At 43.1% G+C, this 22,561-nt stretch overlaps 2 protein-coding genes across 2 annotated transcripts; one reads left to right on the top strand and one right to left on the bottom strand.

Annotated features, from left to right (window-relative positions):
• Nucleotides 1-3,222: 3,222 nt before the first annotated feature.
• On the top strand, nucleotides 3,223-7,091 carry LOC310963010 (transcription termination factor 2, mitochondrial-like). Its single transcript, XM_083935640.1, has 2 exons — nucleotides 3,223-3,261; nucleotides 5,855-7,091. The coding sequence occupies exon 2, from the start codon at nucleotides 5,862-5,864 to the stop codon at nucleotides 7,050-7,052; it is 1,191 nt and encodes a 396-aa protein (XP_083791766.1). The 5' UTR covers nucleotides 3,223-3,261; nucleotides 5,855-5,861; the 3' UTR covers nucleotides 7,053-7,091.
• Nucleotides 7,092-9,160: 2,069 nt separating this feature from the next.
• On the bottom strand, nucleotides 9,161-21,379 carry cry1a (cryptochrome circadian regulator 1a). Its single transcript, XM_083935210.1, has 13 exons — nucleotides 20,445-21,379; nucleotides 14,141-14,249; nucleotides 13,903-14,045; nucleotides 13,602-13,786; nucleotides 13,264-13,493; nucleotides 12,320-12,631; nucleotides 11,876-12,027; nucleotides 11,562-11,764; nucleotides 11,325-11,435; nucleotides 11,124-11,213; nucleotides 10,914-10,985; nucleotides 10,706-10,804; nucleotides 9,161-9,573 (listed from the first exon to the last, which is right to left on the bottom strand). Exons 1-12 carry the CDS (start codon nucleotides 20,600-20,602, stop codon nucleotides 10,710-10,712), a joined length of 1,860 nt encoding a protein of 619 aa, XP_083791336.1. The 5' UTR covers nucleotides 20,603-21,379; the 3' UTR covers nucleotides 9,161-9,573; nucleotides 10,706-10,709.
• Nucleotides 21,380-22,561: the final 1,182 nt, after the last annotated feature.

Raw genomic sequence — 22,561 nt, 5'->3', positions numbered from 1 at the left:
AACACTCGCTGCACAGTGACCTCATCTGGTCAAACCTGTGCAGTACAGTTAAGTGTGTTCGACACTATTTCTCTCTACAGTAAATATTTTCTGCCACAGTGGGGACACTCACTGTCCATGCTGGTAAAGGCGACAGATTTATAGATTATAGCACAATATATTGTAACAGTACCTATTATCAATGTACACAACTGACTGAATTGTCGTGAAGGACCCATAGCTTCTAAAAATCATTCATTCATCTTCATCCGCTTGTCCCTGTCGGGGTCGCGGGGGGCTGGAGCCGATCCCAGCTGACATTGGGCGTGAGGCGGGGTCCACCCTGGACAGGACGCCAGTTTATCACAGGGCACATAGAGACAAACAGAGACAGACAACCATTCACACCTACGGGTGATTTAGAGTCATCAATGAACCGAACACCTGCACGTCTTTGGACTGTGGGAGGAAACCGGAGAACCCGGAGAAAACCCACGCAGACACGGGGAGAACATGCAAACTCCACACAGAAGGGCCCAGACGGGGTGTGAACCTGGTGTGAAGCTTCTTAAAATGGTTTAGTAAAATAAAATATCTAAAAATAAAACAGGTCTGTTCAAGTGGATCCACGTCGATGCAGAGAAACATTTAACATTTCCAAAATCTTTCTTAGCACAGGGGTGTCAAACTCCAATTCACAGTGGGCCAAATTTAAAAACTGGGACAAAGTTGCATCCCAAATTCAATATTTACTAAAAAAAAAAAAAAGGGCCGTGGTGTTTCTTCTGTTTATTCTTTGGTTACAGCCACAGTGGCTCTGCAGACGAGACAAACAGCTCTTTACCTTCAGACACACAGATCATCTGCCTCCCACCGCTGCTGAAAATATCCTGTTCTCCATCTTTCTTTGGGTCGTTTTTGTGGTGTTTTGCGTCTGTTTTTATTGATTTTGTCATGTTTTTGTGGTGTTTTCATCTTTCTTTACTGAAAAACCAAAAAAAAGACTGCAAATGTGCATGTTTCCCTTCTCTCCAGATGTGTAACGTTGAACCTTTCCAGTGCAGGTCCTTGTTCTTGTCGTGGTGTTTCTTCTGTTTGATTCTTTGGTTACAGCCACGGTGGCAAACAGCTCTTTACCTTCAGACACACATCATCTGCCTCCCACCGCTGCTGAAAGATCCTGTTCTCCATCTTTCTTTTGGTCGTTTTTGGGGAGGGGTGGATTAAGTTTGTCTGCAGAGACTGGTAGCACGGATGCTCATGGTTGTTAACAGAAAAGTAGACGTGGATGTGCTTTATACTCCCGGGCCAGCTCTCAGAGAACCATGATATGATCTTGCGGGCCACATATAATAACACCGCGTACCAGATTTGGCCCACGGGCCTGAGTTTTACAACCTTGTCTTAGCACTATTGTTAAGGGTAACAACAATGTTTACTATAATACATGGAAACCCCTTCTTGACTGTCTTCCTAATGATCTTGTTAACCTATTGCAGGCAGGGCGCCCGCACCTTGTCTTCATAAATAAGCCGTATAGATTGTTTAACATCTTGTCTTTGACACGACTCTAATTCAAACAATAATATATATATGTATGATGATCATATATATGTGTGCTGTAACCCATGTGCATTATTATTCTGTGTTTTGGCAAGACCTGAGCAGTGTGTTATTGTTTTTGTTTGCTTGTTATGTAAGAATACGATAGAAAAAAGAGGAAAAGAGGAATAAAATCCAGATTTACTCACCTCTAACATTTGTGTACAGGAGCCAGGAGGGTCCTCTTCTTTCTCCAAAGCTACCTGTGTGCAGCCTACATCTAAAAAACAATGTTACGTAGGTTTTTGAGCTGCAGAGGAAGAAGCAGGAACTCAAACAAAACATGCAACAAACAGCAAACAGCAAACAGCCAGGCCTACAGTTGAGCTAATTAGCCTCAGTTTATCACAATGTTTTTATGTTACAACGTTGCATTTCACCATAGTTTAGTTTAGTCTCTTTATTCCTGTAGGGTTATTAATGCATGCCCTGTTAGCTTAAGTGTAGCTAATGTTAGCTACGTATTTACAGGCTGAATGCTAATTATTTAAGTCAGGTTGTGTAGCTTATCCTTACATGCTAGCTTATGTTAGCTTACGTTAGCTTATGTTAGCTTACAGTTTAGCTGCAACTAACAACCGGAAGTGGATTGAAACGGACAGAAACCCCGTTACTTTTTTTTCTATATATTTATAATTTATTGTTTATTATTTTATACGTATTGTTTAGCTTTATTTTATGTATATTATTTGCACACTCGTCTTATTTGTATGATTTTTTTTTTAAAGAAAAGAAAAGCAATATTACATTTTTTATTTTTATTTTTTATTTTGAAATATATTAATTTCAGATTAGGAACAAAGCGAGGCAAGTTTATATTATAATTATTTATTTTATAGAACAATTCAACAACAAGGTAATTTAAAGTGCTTTAAATATAATAAAACATTAAAAGCATTGGGGAAAAAACGCAAGTAAAATTATAAACATTTTAAGAAAAGTGTTGGAAAACATAAAATGACATTTGAGTAATATATAAGTAAAAGATCATTGAACGCATTCATTGTCAATTAAGTATTATTTTCAAGACATGTATGGAAGTTACAGTTACAGTGCAGTACAAAGCAATATATAGATATTCATACAAATAAAACTAGTGTGTAGGCAATATCGAAAATATACCTAAACAATAGAGATAAAATATATATGAAAAAAATGACAAAAATAGTCACAATATGTCAAAACAATTCATCACAACACGTCCATGTGCGCTCGACTTTTCTCTTAAGATTCAGATCATTCTGCTTTGTGAACATGACATTTTTATTATTATTATTATTATTATTATTTATTTTTTAAGTGCAAAATACAATAACAATAAGCGTATTCAAATGACCAAACACAAGTATAAATAATGTTCATGTGACTTAAAGACTTTGGACACTATTGCATCGCTGCAGTGTGATTGTATCATCCGCATCCATGAAGGTCGGTGTCGGGGGGGGGGGGGGGGGCGGGTCAGGCGAGGATAGGATGCGGCTGCGGCGGCGGCCGTACATGGTCAGACGGGCGGGGCTGGACGCTCACAGCGCCGCCCTCCTCCGGGCTGCGGGAGCTCACATGCCTCCCATGTGTTCGCTCCGTGCCTCCGCCCAGCTCCGCCCAGCTCCACCCCTCCGTGTTATGAAAGCAGAGCAGTGGGTGTGATAACCGGAGTCATCTGGGAGGCTCTTCACATTGGTAAAGTCACCTATTTTATATATATATATTTATTTATTTTAACATAATAATAATACATTATGTTTGCTTTGCTATCATCACACCCTGCGTGATGTATCCGGGTCTTGTGTCGTGTGCAGCCGGGGTCATTAACATATGAATTACACATATATGTAACATGTAACATGGCGTGTACCGTGCAGCAGACAGGACACAATGTCCCAGCCTCCTCTTAAACCTATGGACGTTTCGTTATTCATAACTCCTAATTCGCATGTGTGCACTCGAGTATGGATATGAATGCGCTGCAGTCTTCATTCCTCTGCAGATGCTTGTGTAACGCAGTGGAAGCATGCGTGTAGGTCCTGGAGTCACCTCAAAGGGGTCTCAAGGGTCATGGCTTCAGTGGAAATCTTACATTTTTGGTTGCAGGAGTCAAAAAACAAGGTGATTTTGAGGATTCTGCAGAGAAATAGTGCTTAAGTTAGACACATCTTGGACATTTGGGTCTATTTATTTGAGATATTTGCAGGTTTTCTTGTGGTAAATTAGATTAAATACAAATTAATCTTGGTTAATGACATATGTTTGTGTTTTGGACTGTTGTTTTGACAAAATTTGATCAAATATTCTTAATGTGTTGGTGTAGGTTTTACAGTTTTCTGCGATATTATTATAGACCAAACAATAAATCAGTGGAATTGAGAAAACAATGGGAATATCAATCAGGAAAAGAAGTAACAGCTCAACATTATGCAGAGAAACATTTAACATTTCCCATATTTTTATATATATATATATATTATAATAATATAATTAAACAGCGGGCCAGATTTGGCCCACGGGCCTGAGTTTGACACCCCTGTCTTAGCACTATTGTTAAGGGTAACAACAATGTTTGCTATAATACATGGCAACCCCTTCTTGACTGTCTTCCTAATGATCTTGTTAACCTATTGCAGGCAGGGCGCCCGCACCTCGTCTTCATAAATAAGCCGTATAGATTGTTTAACATCTTGTCTTTGACACGACTCTAATGCGGGAAAGAAGGAACAGCTCAACATTAAAAAACAAAACAAACATGGCAACATTGAGCTCAAAGAAATAACGAATAACTGAGAAAACAACAACTGACCAGAAGTATAGATAAATGTTCTCGTAGCAAGTGTACAGCAGAAAAGGGAAGGAAATAAAACAATGAAAAGGGGAAATAAGGTTTTAACTAAAAGGTTACTTTTTCCTACTGTTCCTACCGTCACTACTTTTATAAATTATAAAATCTGTAGCCATAAAAAACACCATCAGTGGTATGTCTTGCTGTATCGTAGCTGCTATTGCCCCTACTCATCATTTTGTCATAATTATTTTCATTTTCATGTTCTGTCACCTTGGATGTGCGTGTTCCTGCTGTTCTGCTATGCAGACTGCCATAACATGTGGGTCATGCTCACATTACTATAGATATTGTTATAGTTACTGTTACTCGCTGGCTGCTTGCATCTCTGGAAGTGTGTCAGTCTCTCTGTCTTTTGTCTGTCTTTGTGTTTCTCTCTTTCTCTCTCCTTTTCTTCCTCCCCAACCGGTGCAGACAGTTGTCCTCCTCCACAGAGCTGGGTCTGTCTGACGTTCCTGTCTGTTATAGGGAAGGTTGTAGTTGCCACCGTACTCTACGGGGGAATTGTTGGGTCTTTACCTACTCTGTAAAGTGTCCTGAGATAACTTTGGTTATGATTTGACACTATAAATAAAATTGAATTGAATTGAATTGAATTGAATTCATAGCCCACCATTCATCACTCAAACATTAACCCGCTTTGTAGCTTCATTTACCATAAAGAACATAAAAATGAAATGCATATAATAAGCCTGTGAATGTTCTCATTCGTCCAGGTCGTCGTTCTCCTCAAAGCAATTTCAGTCGAAAGCAACTGGACTTGGTTGTTTGTCTAGGAAGACGTTTCACCTCTCATCCAAGAGGCTTCATCAGTTCATGTACGCATCTGACCAGGCTGGGACTGGTCCAGGACCAGGACCAGGACCAGGACCAGGACCAGGACCAGGCTGGGACTGGACCATGCGTACATGAACTGATGAAGCCTCTTGGATGAGAGGTGAAACGTCTTCCTAGACAAACAACCAAGTCCAGTTGCTTTTGACTGAAATTGCTTTGAGGACACATATAATAACTATAATAAACTGGCAGCTTAGTGTTTAACCAAGATGTTAAGAAGTCACTGTGTGTGGAGTGTTTGGAGAACTTGGTGACACAAGGAACCAGAATCAAATTATAATAAAAACAGCATTTATTCCTTAAAAACAATAACAGCATGTATTGTTCACTTCTCCCCCTCAGTTGAACAGTAGCGGTTGTCATGGTGATGCATTTAGAAAACGTAGTAAGTTATCTCGGCTCTTCCCATCGCAATCGCCGACTCTGTGAGAAAAGGTCCCTGTTCACACAGTGAAAGACAAAACGGTTAATGCAGAGTTCCCACGTTTAACTAATAATTACATTTCTACGTGTTTCCGTCAGAAGACACCAAACCAAAAAGCTGCATGAGTCCCGATGTAGTGTTGTTGTACATTTATGGCATGTTGTTTGTCCCCTATACAGATCCACCATGCTCCGCGTCACCTCTGCCTCCCTGTGCACCTACTGCCAGAGGATGAGGCTTCTCATCCCTGCCTCCTCCTCCTCCTCCTCCTCCTCCTCCTCCTCCTCCTCCTCCTCCTCCTCCTCCTCCTCCGCCTTCACAGTGACTTCTCCGAACAAAAGACAGGAAAACCAGCTCACGGTGGACTCCCTCTATCAACTGTCAGTGGACATCCGAAAGGTACGCAAGTTTAAGGGCTGGGTCCTGTCCGAGAGCTCTGCGTACGTGTCGGAGACCGCTGCCCTGCTGCAGGACATGGGTGCGGACGAGACAGCGGTCGCCCGCATCCTGGAGACTCACCCTGAGGCCGTCCTGTGTCAGCCGGAGGAAGTGGCCCGCCAGCGAGACCTCTGGGTGTCCGTGTGCCCCAACAAGCGTGAACTGATGAGCATCATCGAAAAGTTCCCGGCTTCTTTCTTCGCTTTAGCTCACCACGGCAACCAGCGAGCCAACATCCTTTACCTCCAGAGTCTACGCCTCAGCAACAGGATCATCGGCAAGCTGATGGCCAGCGCCCCGCAGAGCTTCAGTCGACCTGCGGAGCTCAACAAGGAGGTCATCCACACCCTGAGGGAGACCTACCTGGACCTGGGCGGAGACGAGGGCAACCTGCGCGTCTGGCTGCAGAAGCTCCTGAGCCAGAACCCGTACATCCTGCTGCGGCCGGCTGAAGCCTGGAGGGACAGCCTGGGCTTTCTGAGGGAGCAGGGCTTCACCACAGAGGAGCTCCTCAGCCTCGTGTCAAGCCTCAGAGCCTCCATCGCAGAGCTGCAGCCAGAGGCCATGCAGCGCGCGCTGGCCTACATCGAGGGGACTCTCGTCTGCTCCAAGGACGAACTCAAGCGAATTGTGATCGACTGCCCGGCCATCCTGTACTACTCCTTGCCCACACTGGTGGGGCGGTTCCAAGGACTCATGGACGTCGGAGTGACGGTGGAGCAGGTGAAGGATTCCCCGAACGTCCTTGAACTCACCACTCAAATCGTGCTTTATCGCGTCCAGAAGCTGGCCTCCTACGGGTATGACGTACGCTCCGGCAGCCTGGACGTCATTGTGGGAACCAAGAAGGACTTTGAGATGAGCTATGGCAAGCTGCACCTCAGGCAGCAGAGGCCGCTGTTCAACCCCGTCGCTCCCCTCAGATCTGCTGAAGAGTGAAGGGCAAAAATTCGATATGTGGGGGGGAAAAAAAGGTTTTGTGTTGTTGTTTGAGGCTGATATTGGGAAGGGGTTCGGAGTTCGGGGTTCGGGATTCGGGACTCTACCTTTAAACAAGACAAACGAAGAAAGGAGACATGTATCCAGCAGTGCACTCCTTGGAGTATTGAGAACAACTTTATTATGAAACTGATACGTTTCAGCCCGTGGCCTTCGTCAGTTGTTATTCGACGCAGCTCCTGTGGAAACATGACGGACTGTTTCACACTCTTCTTGAGAGAACGTCACGGCGCTGCATCTAATATGCCAAATATCCCGCCCCGTCTTCCTCGCAGTTTAAGATTCACTGCTGTTACTGACAACACGATTGTGATAACTGAGCGTGATGTGCAATAAACGACACGTCTGAATTTGTACTTGTATGTTTTTTTAACATTCATTTCTAAGTGTCATGAAGCTTTTTTCTAACTGCAGAGAAAACTTGTGCTGTACGTCCTGATGAGTGGTCTTCCAACAGTTCAGTGGGTTAATAACTGGTGCTCCATCATAATCATAAGTACCATTTAAATGTGCTTTAGAGTAAAACCGGAGCACCGATCTCGTGTAACGGGAGACTCAGGAAGATGTCAATCCATCACAGTTTACACCCGAGAGCCTTTGAGAAGAATTCCTTTATTAGTCCTACAATGGGGATATTCATGTTACACACACACAGGCCTGAAATACACACATGCACAAACAGGACCTGTATACATGCAATCTATGGAGAGATGTCAGAGCGAGGGGGCTGCCAGTGACCAGCGCCCCGAGCAGTTGGGGGCTTGGTGCCTTGCTCAACAGCACCACGGCAGTGCCCAGGAGATGAATTGGCACCGCTCCAGCCACCAGTCCACGCTCCATACATGGTCCACACAGGGACTCCGACCGGCGACCCTCCGGTTCCCAGCCCAGTCACCTGTGGGCTGAGCTACTGCCGCCCCAGTCGCTTTGTGGGTCGCCACAGATGCATCTTTAAACATCATTTTAATTCTAACCGTGCGACATTTTGAATAAATTCATTGCTTTCATTCTGTAATAAAGTCACAGCCTCACTGAGATGAAAGTGAGGGGTTTGATGTTAACAGCATAGGAAAGAAGAAAAACAGTTGTCGTCATCTTCCCTTCTTTTCTCTTGCAAAATACTGGATTCATAATCCAAAATACCCAAAGAAAACACGGGTCCCAGCTTCTTAAAGGCATAATATTTGCTGGTTGTCTTGGTCTTCCATTGTAGTAAATTGGGGCGACTGTGGGTCAGTGGAGAGTGGGTCGTCCTCCATTCAAAAGATCAGCGGTTTGATCCTCATCTCCCCCGGTCCGCATGTCGAAGTGTCCTTGGGCAAGACACTGAACCCCGGATTGCTCCTCGTGCTGCGCATGGGTGTGTAAATGTGGTGTGAATGGTCAGATTAGATGGTCTGTAGATGTTCACTGCCATCAGTGTGAATGTCTGTGTGAACGGGTGAATGTGACAAACACTGTGAAAGCGCCTTGAGTAGTCAGAAGACTAGAAAGGCGCTATATAAGTACAAGTCCATTTACCTTTTAAATTTGTTGGTGTTTGGATGCATTTGTGCGTTTAGGTTTAGGGGGAGTGTGTTCGTTCACTCCAGATTTAAAGAATAGACTGAAAACATTTGTATAATTAAGCCAGTTTTTATTAAAACACACACGTTGAGAAGGAACAAGAGGCAAGTGAAGCAGTTCTCTCAAGTGGTACATTTATTGGGGGTTACACAGGGAGGACACCATGATATGGAGAATTTGTCTTCCTGCCGCCTTCGTCCTCGTGACCATTGAAGTTAACGCGGTCATAGCGATGTTGCTACAGTGGTTATGATTAAAATGAGTACGGAGATAGAGAGAGGGAATGGTTAAAACACTCGTGTGGATAATATCTCGGCTCAAACAGGAGAAAGACGGGAAGTAGAATAAACGATTGATGATGGACCGGCAGCTTTATTAGAATAGATACAAGATTGTTCACTTTCTTTTTAAATGGACGGTCTATAAATGTTTTCATTTTTTATTGAAAATCCCCCCCTCCCCCCCCCAAAAAAGCTTTTTAAAGATCCATCCGCAATGATTTCTCATATCAAAAATATATCAATGGGTCTATGGCTACACAAAGAGAAGACACACATACAATATTAAATATGTACAAGTCTGTATGTCAAATTAGCAAATTCATTATATACACAGGGACTTTTGTCCCGGCAATATTAACCAAAAAAAAGAAAAGAAGATGAGCGCAGTGTAACGGCCGCTCCAGTGACGTCAGCACCGGCGGGGGTCCTGCAGTCCACGTGATAATGTACAGTCTTGTTACTCGAGGAAACTTGTGTGTGTGTGTGTGTGTGTGTTTAACGACGCTCCTCTTGAAGTCGTGTCCATGCAACAGTGTAGTAATAAAAATACAAGCCTCAAACGTCCATTTTGTTTTGGCTTAACGTCCATTTTGTTTCCGGCTCTGCGGACGCTCCTGGAAGGGAGACACAAAGGTTCACAAACGATTAGATAATGTAGATTAACAAACTTTCAGAGATTAACTCCTCCTGATAAATGCAAGCTAGCCTTCACCTTACACGACACATTACGGAAAAGGAAGATAAGGCAAAAACACTTTCATGCACTGGTCAATTGGGATGTTTTGAGCTCTTTTAGGTGTTTATTTAACTTCACTTTGTCCGTTTGTTTCTGTAGATTTCTACTATATTCACCAAAAGGTAGCATGAGATAAAGCCTCATTTACTTATTTAAACATGACATTTCAGAAAACTTGTAAAACAAAAAATAAATGGTCTTACTGGGAATGTTTCATGATGATATTTGTTGTTTTTTCTTTTAACAATTTGTGTCTTTAAAGGTCCTTTTCTCATATCACCTTCCATAACATTAAATGCAGCTTAAAGTGCATGAAACATTTTATTCCTTTTATTTTTATTATTGATTTTTTTAATGGCTGTTGAGGTTTTTTTGTTTGAAGGGATACAAATAGATATCTTAACCCTTTGTATTCTCTCTTTTTGATATTTCTGTTCTGGAAAAAAGTATGTAAATGACCAGATATTTTAACATTTCAGAAAACTAAATAAACTAAATAATTGTGTTTGGTAAATGGTAAATGGACTTGTACTTATATAGCGCCTTTCTAGTCATCTGACTACTCAAGGCGCTTCTCAGTGTCTGTCACATTCACCCATTCACACAGACATTCACACTGATGGCAGTGGACATCTACATACCATCTAATCTGATCTAACCATTCACACCACATTTACACACCCATGCGCAGCACGGGGAGCAATTCGGGGTTCAGTGTCTTGCCCAAGGATACTTCGACATGTGGACCAGGGGGAGATGGGGATCGAACCACCAATCTCTCGAACAGAGGACGACCCACTCTGCCACCAAGCCACAGCCGCCCCACTGTTTAAGTCAATAATCAACTGGGGATGTTTTCGTGGTGATATCTGTTTGTTAAATTTTTAAATATTCACCATAGTAGATATAATTTAAAGTATTTAAGGATCCATCCTCCCATTTCTTTCCATTTAAGGTCTGTGGCCTGAACATTTCAGCAGCAATAAGTTTGAACTTAGTTTCCGACTGACCTTTTCAGCGTGTACTCTGTCTCTGGACTTTAGAGCCTTTGCCATGTCCGGAGTCTTCGCTGTGCCTTTTGCCGATGGTCTGAGTGCTGCAGTGTAGTTCTAATCGTGACAAAAACAAACAGCACAGTTCAGAAAGTTTACTATCTCAGTATCAGACAAGAAAACACGGCTGATACAGGCTGGTGCCAAACGTAGAGTCATTTCTCACCTTTCTGAATCGCAGGAATCTGCTGTGCACCTTGGGTGTAACACACCATACTGCTACTGGTGCCCGCGTAACCTGCAATTAAAGCGAAGATTCGAGCGTTAGCCGAGAAGTTATTGCACGACAATATAAATGTGACATGAAGGGGAACATTTGGCGCACATGTATGTGTTCATGCAAAGAGTTTCATGTGTAGTGGCCGAGCGTCCTTACCCTGCTGGTTGCTGGTTTGCTGATCGCCCTGCATGTACATCCTAATGCCGCTTTGCCAGTCTCCCTGGGACTGAGCCGGCATCTGATAGCCTGTAAAACAAAGAAACAAAACAACAAATTTGAATTTTCACTATAGACACCACTTCATCTTAGCAGAGACGGAACATTTTGAAGAACTACTTTAGGTATTATTCCACTTACTAGATGGAGCTGCAGCATTGTGTGTTGCCTCAACAGGGAAGCTCATCCCTTCTGAGGACATCTCGCCGTTACCGTTACCGTGAGAGGTGGACGGTACTGTGGCCAAAAGACCTAAGGAAACATACAAGACAGTTAACAGCTTGTTCAAAGTAAAATAACATTAGACAGAAGTGTTGCAACCATCGTTCCTGCTTCATATTAATATTAGATATCTGTGAGGAATGACTCTCTTCTTACCGAGGCCTCTGTAACAGGAGAGCTGCTGGTAGATCTGTTTCATTCGCTCGATGTTGAGACGGCTGGCCTCTGCGTGGTGCACCATGGGCTTGGGGTAATGTACTCCGATAACACATTTGGCCGCCTTCTGCACACTTTCTGGGGCATTCCACGGGTCATAAATATACTTGGCTGGAAACCCTCTCAGAATGGGCAGGTAGCGCCTGGGAGAGACGAAGAGGTTTAGTGAGCATGTAAGGTTGTGACTTCAGTTTAAAATACAAGCATCGGTATCCATCAAGGTTCCCGACGTGCACTGCAGTTTCTCGGTTTACCGTATGTAATCTCCGTTGGGGTCCGTGCGCCGACCGAAACCCACGGGGCAGTAGCAGTGGAAGAACTGCTGGAAGAAAGAGCTGCAGGAGAGCCACATCCAGCTGCCTGCGTTCACACTCCAGTCTGCATCCAACAGCAGCTCCTCAAACACCTGGAGACACGCAAACAAGCCTTGTGTTAGCTGAGAAACACTCTGAGCGGAGGATCACAAACTGAATTCTTTAATAACAAGGAAAAATGGGGCGGCCGGGGGCTGAGTGGTTAGAGCAGTCGCCCTATGTAAACAGGCTGAAGGTCCTCGAGGCAGCGGCTGCGGGTTCCACTCCGACCTGCGGCCCGTTGCTGCATGTCTCCCCCTCTCTAACACTCTATTTCCTGTCAGTCCTAAATAGGCTTTTAAAAAAAAAGGAAAAATGTCTATAAAAAACTTCAACGTGGTCTACCTTCATGCCCTCCTCCCAGCCGATCCACAGGTCTCCTCGTGTCAGGAAACAGGCGACGGCGTGTCGGGCCAGGTGGTGGATCCAGCCCTCCTGCCTCAGCTGCGTCATGATGGCGTCGATCCAGGGGAAGCCCGTCCGACCCTCCGCCCACTTGGCCAGCGCCTCGGGGTTGCGATCCCACGGGATCTGAACGCAGATGGGGTTACTCTCCATCTTGTCGAAGCAGGGGTTGTTGGTGGCTGCCGTGTAGAAGAACTCGCGCCACAACAGCTGACCGTAGAGCGAGAGCGGAGGTGAGCTGTTCTTCTTCACCTGGAGGGGTCGGAGAAGTGACAGGATACGTGTTCATGCTTCAGGAAATCATAGTATTACTCATCATACATAAAGAAGTGGAAAGAACTAAAGGAGGACATAAACTGACATTAAAATAAATAAACTAATAAATGAATAAATAAATTAATTAATTCAAAAATGAAAGCCTCAGTTATCAAAAAACATGCAGGTTAATTTGAATATAAATATGCACATATTACTTTTTTTTTCAATGTATTATTTTCTATTTACACGTTTCTGTTTTTATCCATTTCGCCATTTATTCATTGATATTGATTTAATGTATGTACATTTGTCTAATACATAAATACATCTTATTATTTTTATTTATTTCTGAACCACTAGGTGGTGGTATAAACAAAAGACACATGCTGTAGCAGAAGTTATCCTGAATAATATCGCAGTGTGCAGAAAGACACAGTATAGTTCTATGTCTTTTGCATTTACTGTAAATCCAAAATAAAAGTAAATGTAGCACGAAAGCTAATTTTAATAACTGTAACAAATATAAGACAATCTCTCCTTCTTTCAGTTTTAAGATAATGTAATTCAGCCAATTGTTAGATACCAGAACCGCTCGTTCATATGTTCAGAGGTGATTGATGTCGTACCTTCTTGTAAAGGTCAGTGAGCTTGAAGTAGAAGAGGCGACAGGAGAGGCAGCCGAAGCGCAGGTACGGGCTGAGGCCTGTCGGGCTGGCGAGCAGCGAGTTGGCGTTCATTCTGGGACGCTCAAAGTTGGCCACCCACGCCTTCCTCTCCAGATGCCTCTCAAGCCGCGTGAGGGCTTCCGTCTCTCCCCCCGGCCACACGGCTGAGGACAGACCTTCAGTATCAAAACCTGCAGAAATCACACAAAGTATAAAACACATTAAATTCAGTCAATAATGTGTTCAGTTGTTGTTGTGCATGTGCATATTTCTACCTAATTCCTTCTGGCACCACTTACCTAGCTCCTCCAAGGAGGGGACGCCGAACTTGTCATCGTGGTCGTCAGACAGGGGCGTGCTGCATTTCCCCATGATGTCCGCCGTGATGGACTCTGCAGGCATCTCTGCCGGGTCCATACGGCTGATGAGGGTCTGGAACCGCTTGTAGGTAAGTGGGGACTGACCCCCATTTAACTCTATGATCCTGCAGGAGTGAAGTGAACACACAATACAGAGTCAAATACCTAAAAAATAATAATCATTCTATTGTTTAATGGATGCATTTAAATCAGAAGTACTAAAGGAAGGATATGAACTCACTTGTCCAGGTCATAGAGTGTGTGGGAGATGCGAACTGTCACCTCCACCCCAGCCTCACTGGCCAGTTTCTTAATAGCTGCATCTCGTTCTTTCCCGAAGGGCTCAGAGTCGTACTCGTAGGACAGGCGAGAAATATTCCATTCCTGGAGAGCCGAGAATTAACACAAGTTAGCTATAGGATAAACAAATAAAGGCGGTCGTGGGGCTTTTAGCTTTAAGGTTCAAATCAAGACTTCACCTTGAAAAGTCTGGGAAAGACATCAGTGGGTTGGCCCCGTATCACAAACAGTCGAGAGTTGAGCTTACGGAGACTAGAGTCCAAGTCTTCCAGACTCTGCAGTAAGAACCTGGGGGACGACAGGAATGAAGAACGAGTGGTTAAAACACTGACAGGAACAACACACTGCTAAATATTCAACAGTTTTACAATGTCGTGAACTCTTGTGAGGTTGAAACTGGGACAAAGCAAAACAGCTGGAGAAGAAAACACTGTTTGGCTATGCAGGAGGAATATTCAACATTCAACCTGCTCTTTGATACGTTCCTTTTATGCAGCAAGATACAGCAACATGTGTTCAAAGAAGGTGAATTAAACAAAAAAACAAACAGACAAATGCTGGTTCCCTTCACAAAACAATGACAGTCATCTGCATAGATCTGAAATATCATTTAAAAGGTTTCTGAATACGGGCTGTGCGCATTTCTCTGTGGATTTGATACTTTCAAATATATTTATATACCTTAACCTGCTTTATAATTTTTAAAAAAGGCATGGAAATCTCTTTTACGGGTAGTTACTGTTTCTGGTAAATGCATCACTGTGGGTTAGAAAAATAGGAAACTGGACATTCTGGACAATTATTAAACAAATAAAAGCAACTGGTGATGCATCAGGGAACCCTATTGTAACACTGGTATTGTTTCATTAATGTTATGGCATGCAAATGTCCTGTAATAGAAATCTCTGGACATGAGTTTTCTCCATTCTTATGACTATTATGCCTCCAACATTCACCCCTAAACAAATGTGACCAGGTAGCCGACAGCATCTCTCACACTGACTGTAGCATTACTTTGAGGCAGCATGCTAACTTTTAGTTTTTGTGTGTTTCCCTTCAGAAACAAGGGACAGAAGTGACCTCGGCACATCTTTCCTTCAACTCGTCCTCAAGGCTGAATCATGCTGGCAGTGGATGAGTCAACTGACCAGAAGCTTAATCATCACTGTGTGTGACGTCAGTGAAAAGAAATAAACAAAACACACCGACTCCACAAAAGTGAATATTACTTAAACAACAATGTGTGGTTCATCATTATACCATAATATCATTTGTACTGTGCTTTTGTTTTTTTATCTTTCCCTGAATAAAAACTGTAAACATCAGAGCACACACACACACACACACACACACAGGCCCACACATGCATGCAGACAGAGCGGGAGTAATACGGTGTTTCCCGTGCTGTTGCTATAGCTACCAAAGGTCGTAGGTGGAGGCTTCCTGTATCATTCGTATTGTGTCTTCGACTGAAATAAAATCCAGGTGGGTGCTGTGAATACTCACACACTCCCTGTTATTACCCCAATGTAAATATTTAAATTATTAACCAGGTTGTGATTATATTATTCCATGTGCAGGCCACTGGTCAGGGTGTCGGTCCGCATTCAAAGGCAACTCGTGAGCAAAATTATAAATGGGGATTGAGTTTTGAAGCAATTTCGTCATATATATATATATATATATACACTAAAGAATACATTTTATTCAACATCCATGTTTCTTGTTGTTCTTCCAGCCCCATTGCTCAGACCTCACCCACCTTTGAACTCAGCCTTCATTTGATCTCAACAACACACCTGTAAAGTGACAAAGTCTCTCCACAGATATAAACTGTGGTAGTTCTCACTACAGTAGGTGTCTCCCAGGTACTTTCAATTGCTCGCACACACACACACACACACACGCAGGGATGCCATTTACAAAAGGGCAAGCTCAAAAGAATAGGAGATGTGACACAGAGGTAAAGCTAGTTTATGGTGTAAAATGTCAGTATTTTGGGGAATCTAAATAATCCAGGAAGAAGCGGTAACTGTATCAGTCTAGCAGCCACTGGCGAGTTCGTTTTGGACCCTCTTCCTGATATAGCGGTGTCGTCTCTGCTGCTAAACAGAGACCATTTTCATTGGTAACTTCCTATTTTGAACAGAAGGGAAGTCGTAAAGTGGATTCACACTGAGTGATGTATTTCTTTTTCCCTAGAAGCAACCGGTCCTACTCTCAGACTCTGACACTTTGTACATGCACATCTGAAGGCAGCTGACGCTACAGTCTTATCTAACGTCTAAAACGCCCTCCAACATCTCAGCCAGCGCGTGGTCACTCAATGCTCCTTCCTGACCTCAAGGGTCAGTGTGCTGCAACAAGGACAGACCATCTGACTGCAGGAGGAAAGCACCGAGCCGTAATCTATAATCTAAAGACAAAACTGCAGTGCAGCGGCTGTTTTTCATTACTTTGCCATGCTGTCCTCCTTCAACACTCCTACGTTCCTCTTTCATGGAGCCACCCACTCTAATGACATCCTCATGAACTTCTTTCCCTTTAAATGTGGTCCGTCCGTCGTGATCATGGGCCACCCCGCATAATTCTGTATATTAGTATACACAGTTTTGAGCGTAAAGTGTGAGCATAGATATCAGATGGTATCGCAGCTTTGTTGGGATTAGGGCTCACCATAGATATGCGGGGTCTCTTGTAGCAGCATGAGAGGGAAAGTAGGTCAAAAAGACGTTTGAGGGAAGGTCCGCTCCAAACACACTGACCTACTTGCACCACGTGTAGAGATGTTGGGGGTGGGAGGGGAGCGGTGGAAAGTTATTGCGGTTATGTCATCCGCCATTGAACCCGCTGCCTCATTCACTGAGGATTGTCCCCCGGCTCAAGGACTGCACACTGCACACACTGCTCTCTGCTTACGTCTACAAAAGCTCTCGAATGATAGCAGGAGTGCAGGAACTACTGCTGATTACAGGAGCTGCAGCGCTGTGGCGAGCTTTTCGTAGCCCGAGGCGCAATTCTCATGTTCCATTTTGTGACGGTGAGTTTTTTTCTGCTTAGAGAAATGTAGAATCACAGACATACGCGTTGCAGAGCTACATAAATATCTCCATGGTTTTGGGCATGGGTATGACTCAGTTGTGATTCAGGCATGGTCCACTGTGTCACGCTTAGAACATTCAAATGGGGCTGCAACTAATTTGATTTTCTTGATTAATCATGGTCTACAAAATGTCAGAACATGGTAAAACAAAATGTTCATCCCAGTTTCTCAAAGACCAAGGTCATGTTGTTTAAAAAAAACATAGAAAAGCAGCACATTTCCATGTTTGCAAGGATTTATTATCAAAATAGTTGTCGGTTCTTTTTCTGATGATCGACTTAACGATTAGTTGACTAATCTTTGCAGCTCTAAATTCAAATAAACTTAACTTGTGTTGTTGAGAGTAAAATTCTCATTTGTAACCATTATTAAGCTTGTACAAACCCTGTATAATGTTCAGGTTTTATGGAAACTGTTTTAGAGAGCTGTTAATTAAACTTCAGGTAGTTTAGACGTAGGCCTAATGGTGGCACTGTTGAATTGTATCACATTAAACAGGTGACAGGTGTTTTTTATTATACCGTGCACCCATTTTGTATCACTGAGGGTAAACAACAGAAACCCCTCTCTCATGTGCATCACACGTTTAGTTACTAACCTGCTCCACTAAACCTCTTTCTGTAGACTTTCACATTATCTGTAACAACAAAGTGACGACACAGACAAAAATAAATAGAATATCTTGACTCTTAAAAGCGAGATTCTGATCCTTTGAAATATGTTTTTTTTGCTTTGTGCACTGTTTCTACTGTTTTTGAGAGATAAGGGGGTTTTACTTCATGTTCCTGTCTGATGTGTGCATAAAAAGGTGAAACAAAAGGGGAAAAACGAGGGATTCATCTGTGTGTGTGTGCTCTGCCTCACCCAATGCTGTTGTTGCATAACTGTAAAAGCATAACAGGCACGCCTTTGGTGCTGCTGCCCTACTCTTTCAGAGACGGCGTGGGACCAAAATCCAAACCCTGAGTGCACAGACGCCAGGAAAGGGAATAAAACCCACCCAGCGAGACACCTACTGTACTGTAAACCTCAAGAGGTCTATTATTCAGCCAGTTTCCACTCAGAAGCACTTTGCTGACAGCAGGATACAGCGCACATTAGCGATGAATTAAAGGTCCGGGTCACAGTACACGCTGGGTCCGAAAAGATGCCAACTGTTTAAAGTGGGAAGACTTTCCATGTGACACAGAAGGTCAACCCAGAGCGTCTGCTGGGTGGCTTATAGGGTGTCAAAGCGGGAGGACAAACGCTCCACTAATGATAACAGATCTCGCTCTTATCTCCGTCACATGAGCCTGCAAAGCTTCATATGTGTCACCGGACTAAAAACGGCGTGTCCCTATCTTGCACACAAGCACAAACACACACTTTTGGACCGTCTGGACTCTTCGAGAAATGCGAGTTATATAAAAGTGTTAGGGTTGAATAATGCATTGTCCCTTCACGACAGGAATGTGGACATGCAGGTCAAATTCAAACAGTATGTCATTTGAGAACAGACGGGCTGAAGGAGGAGCAGACGCACTCTCCTTCTGTCCCAACGTTTCGCTCCTTTCATTACTCGGAAACGAAAGCGAAGAGATTAAAACAAAGCTCGCTAACGCAGTATTCTCAGCGTTGGCAAACGAAGACTAATTAAGCTCCAGACATTTCGCTATTTCTATCTCAGGACTACATTTTCCACGCATTAGTCACTTAGGTACACCTCTGTCACGTCTCTAATCGCCGTGGAAGAAATAACCACCGTCATTTATAGTGCCAGGGTGCAGACCACAGATCAGGGAGCTGATGTAAAAAGGTCTGGAAATAGCTGCTGTAAGGACCAGGGGCGTAGTGATAAACCATTTAGGAATACAACACTAGCTATAAACGATGCTATAAAGCATTTTGCAATGGCGTATTAGCGTCATTGTAGGTAAAAAATAAATTACAGAGCAGAGGGACGGGGGTAATACCCCCAGGAAAAAACTCAGAAGTCAGATCAAACTTTGCAAAGTGAAGCTTCTCCTTGACAACAACAACAAAATCCTTTATTTATCTCATGAAGTTTTAATTCTTGTAAGTTTTCCCCTTAAAATTATCACTTTAACAGACCATTTTGACTTCCACAATAATTATAGTCTAGCAGGGAGGTGAGGATCAACACACCAAACACCATTTTAACAAATTGAGATCTTACACACCCTCTGAGGGGAACTTATGAATTATGTGTGATACCAGCGCGTGTTATTAATCTTGCCTCATTAAAATCATGCATCTAAAAGATCTAATTGATGTTTGGTTTTGTGATGATTACCAGGTTGATGACATGATGGTTTTAATTTGCCAATACGTGTCACAATTGACACTTTTACCAATAAATATTCATTAAGTGTTATGGTATCACTCTGTAATACAGCATAACTGATTAAATCTAGAGATATTAACCTCTTTAAGCTCTAAAAGTCAACTGTTTGTGTCCCCGGCATCTGTGTAACACTCAAAGATTAAATGTTCCTCCAGTGTCATAATGAACAAAAACACGGGGACAGTCAACATCTCAAGGATACACCTGCTGAGACCCAAAAGCTGCCACGTTTTTGTTATGGCTTACGTGTTTTCGATATTGGATATGAAGCGTGCTTATCTCTTGCTGCAGACGCTTCACAACAATGCGGTGTGTTTTGTAACAGAGCTGCAGAGGGCCAATGAACAGTGCTGAGACATCTGCATGTGCACAGGCACTCATGGCAGTTCAAATGTACTGGTTAGAGAGTGAAACTAACCTTTATCAGTGGCTTAGGGCTGGGACCGACAATCATTTTCATTATCAACCAATATGTTGCTTACTTTTGAATCAATCTATCCAAAAATGTCATGAAATAGGATCATGATAACATTTACACATGGCTCTGACCATTTATGGCAGACCCATACTCAGTTTACATCACAAGCATTCCTGCACGTTGCTAAAGTCACATTTGTGCACAATTTAAGGTGCATTTTCAAGCTTTTCCCGCACCTTGCAGCTGCGGTTAATTACATATTTACATAACAGTAAATACGGTTTAAGGTATACTGATCATTTCTCCCCTTCATCACATAAAATTCAGCTTTCCCATACATTTAAATGAAGCACAAACTAATATGTATAATAAGAAAGAATGCATAAGAGTGTCAAAAGAAAGGTGCATCTCAAAGTTTAAGCTGTGCATGATATGAATCGATATATAGATCCAGATGTGTGTGTTACACCCATCAATTACCAGCATAACAAACTAGCTAACAAGCAACTATGGCGCAGTACATGCACAGCCTCCAGAGGTGCATGGATGACACGGTGCATCAACTGTATTGTACGTGACTCGATGCTCGGGTGTGTGTTGTTTTTGCCCCCTCACCTCCACCTGTTGATCCCAACGTTGGAAGATCCAGCGAACCAGGGGTCGAGGATGTACACGCAGCGGACGGTATCCGCTCCCTGCAGAGATTCCTTGAGCGCCGGGTTGTCGTGGAGCCGCAAGCCCTTCCTGAACCAGTGGATCGTATTAATGACCATTACTCAACTGGATGAGCTTTGTTTTTTTCTGGAATTTTTTGTTTTTTTGGTAAAGCAAAGTCTCTTCGTGCTCAATCCACTCTTGTTCCGACTCCCTGATTAAAAGTATATATATTTCTGTATAGAGAAATATATAATGTATCCAAGGCGAAAACACTTCTCGACGTGTATGCAATAATTAGCACACAACTGACGCAGTCCAAAGCTCGCAGATTAACCTTGCTCTAACAGGACCTTTTCCATTATGTCGAAGAATTTTAAAACAGTGTGCTGCTGAACCATTTGGGCACGAGACGGTGCGCGCACTCCTGCAACGTGATGCGCAACCCCGCGGGCTTTAGGACCCGGTCGTTCTCGCGCTCTCCGGCGGCGCAGCAACCTCGTTTTTAGTGTTGTATAACTTGTTTTTCTGAATGATGAAAAAAAAAGCTTGTATAATTACACAGACACTAAAAAACGCTTTAAATATATATTATATAAGCACTGCGCGCGTGTAGTTAAGTAACAGAGTATTTACCTCGCGTGAAATTTGAAGGTTTCGCTTCTAACGGTCGAAAATAAACCGTTGGTGCTCGCCGTCGTGTATTAGCTGGTTATGTAAAAGAGCGTTTCAAGCGAGTTTAACGGAAAAATGTCGTCCGAGTGTCGTCTAAAGAAACACGTAGGTGTTGTAAATCCTTCTCGGTTCTTGCGTGAGTCGTCTCCGGGGTGTTTCGAGCGGCTGTATGACACAATTGTCCTCAACGGTCCGGTAATAGCTGCTCAATCTGCTCGCCTCCTTTCGCCGCACCTACACACCGTGACTCCGCCCACTCGTGGACGCGCACTAAGCTATGAGCTCTGTGATTGGTCCAGCGTGCTGCGTGCGTTCTCGCAGCGTTGTCACGTTTCTGCAGCGTGTTCTCTGTGTGTGTGTGTGTGTGTGTGTGTGTGTGTGTGTGTGTGTGTGTGTGTGTGTGTGTGTGTGGGTGTGTGTGTCTGTGTGTCTGTGTGTAATCTAAAACAGTGGAGGCAGTTTACAAGGAAAGTGTACATACTTTTGGGGATTTGTTGTTTTTACTGATTTGTGACCTGTTATGGTAATGATAACCAGAGCACACACACACACACACACACACACCCCCACACACACACACACACACACACAAGAAAAAATTTAAATTTTATCATTTTGGCTGCTTTAACCGTTGGTTGCTCAGTTTTCCTGTATATTCTTATCCAATTATTTAGTTTGTCTTGTGTGACACCTTTTGATTTGCGCATTTATCACTTTTAAAGCTTCTTATAATGTTTATGTTTTTAACATAAAGCACTTTGAGTTGCACATGTGTACGAAATGTGCTCTACTGAATTATTATTACCAAATAATACCGCGAGTTAAGATAGATTTGAGCACTATTCTGCTGTTTGTTTGTTTTTTGGTGTCTCATAAAAGTAGAACAACACGTTCATAATAAACACATATTAATAAAAGTTGTATAAGACGCGCACGTGCACTTAGGCCTAGTGTTGGTGTAAAACAAAACACAAATGCTTTAACTCATCAAATCAAATGTTTTGCTTGTCATGTAAAGCACTTTGAGTTGCATTGTTTTGTATGAAAGGTGCTCTATACATTAAGTTATTGTTATTATTATCAAATAATACGGCGAGTTTAGACCGAATCAAGCCCTATTTAGCAGTTTTGGGGGGTTTATACATGTTAAACAACACGTTAATAATAAAGAAATAAATGAATATAAGTTGTATAAGACGTGCACGCTCACTCGGGCCTAGTGTTGGTGTAAAAACGTAAAACAAAACCCTATGAACACGGCCCGCCTCCGCGCAGAGGCACCGGGCTTGTTTACCACGAAAGAACCCGGATGAGCACATGAAGTCTGGCATGAGCGGGGCGGGCGGGGGTCACGCGTCTGTGTGCGTGTCTCTTTCTCTCTCGGTGTGCGTGTGTGTGTGTGT

This window comes from Echiichthys vipera (genome assembly GCF_963691815.1).
Source record: "Echiichthys vipera genome assembly, chromosome: 20".
NCBI classification, from domain to species: domain Eukaryota; kingdom Metazoa; phylum Chordata; class Actinopteri; order Perciformes; family Trachinidae; genus Echiichthys; species Echiichthys vipera.
Note: the sequence above shows the minus strand (reverse complement) of the source record. Positions and strands in the feature narration are given on the sequence as shown.

What these genes read in the sequence shown, in the direction of transcription:
- LOC310963010 (XM_083935640.1), top strand. Translation starts at nt 5,862, where the DNA reads ATGCTCCGCGTCACCTCTGCCTCCCTGTGCACCTACTGCCAGAGGATG.
- cry1a (XM_083935210.1), bottom strand. Translation starts at nt 20,602, where the DNA reads ATGGTCATTAATACGATCCACTGGTTCAGGAAGGGCTTGCGGCTCCAC. An exon ending in GTTGGGATCAACAGGTGGAG is followed by an intron (nt 14,250 to 20,444) that starts GTGAGGGGGCAA and finishes GTCGTCCCCCAG; the next exon opens with GTTCTTACTGCAGAGTCTGG. An exon ending in GATTCCTGCGATTCAGAAAG is followed by an intron (nt 10,805 to 10,913) that starts GTGAGAAATGAC and finishes TGTCACGATTAG; the next exon opens with AACTACACTGCAGCACTCAG.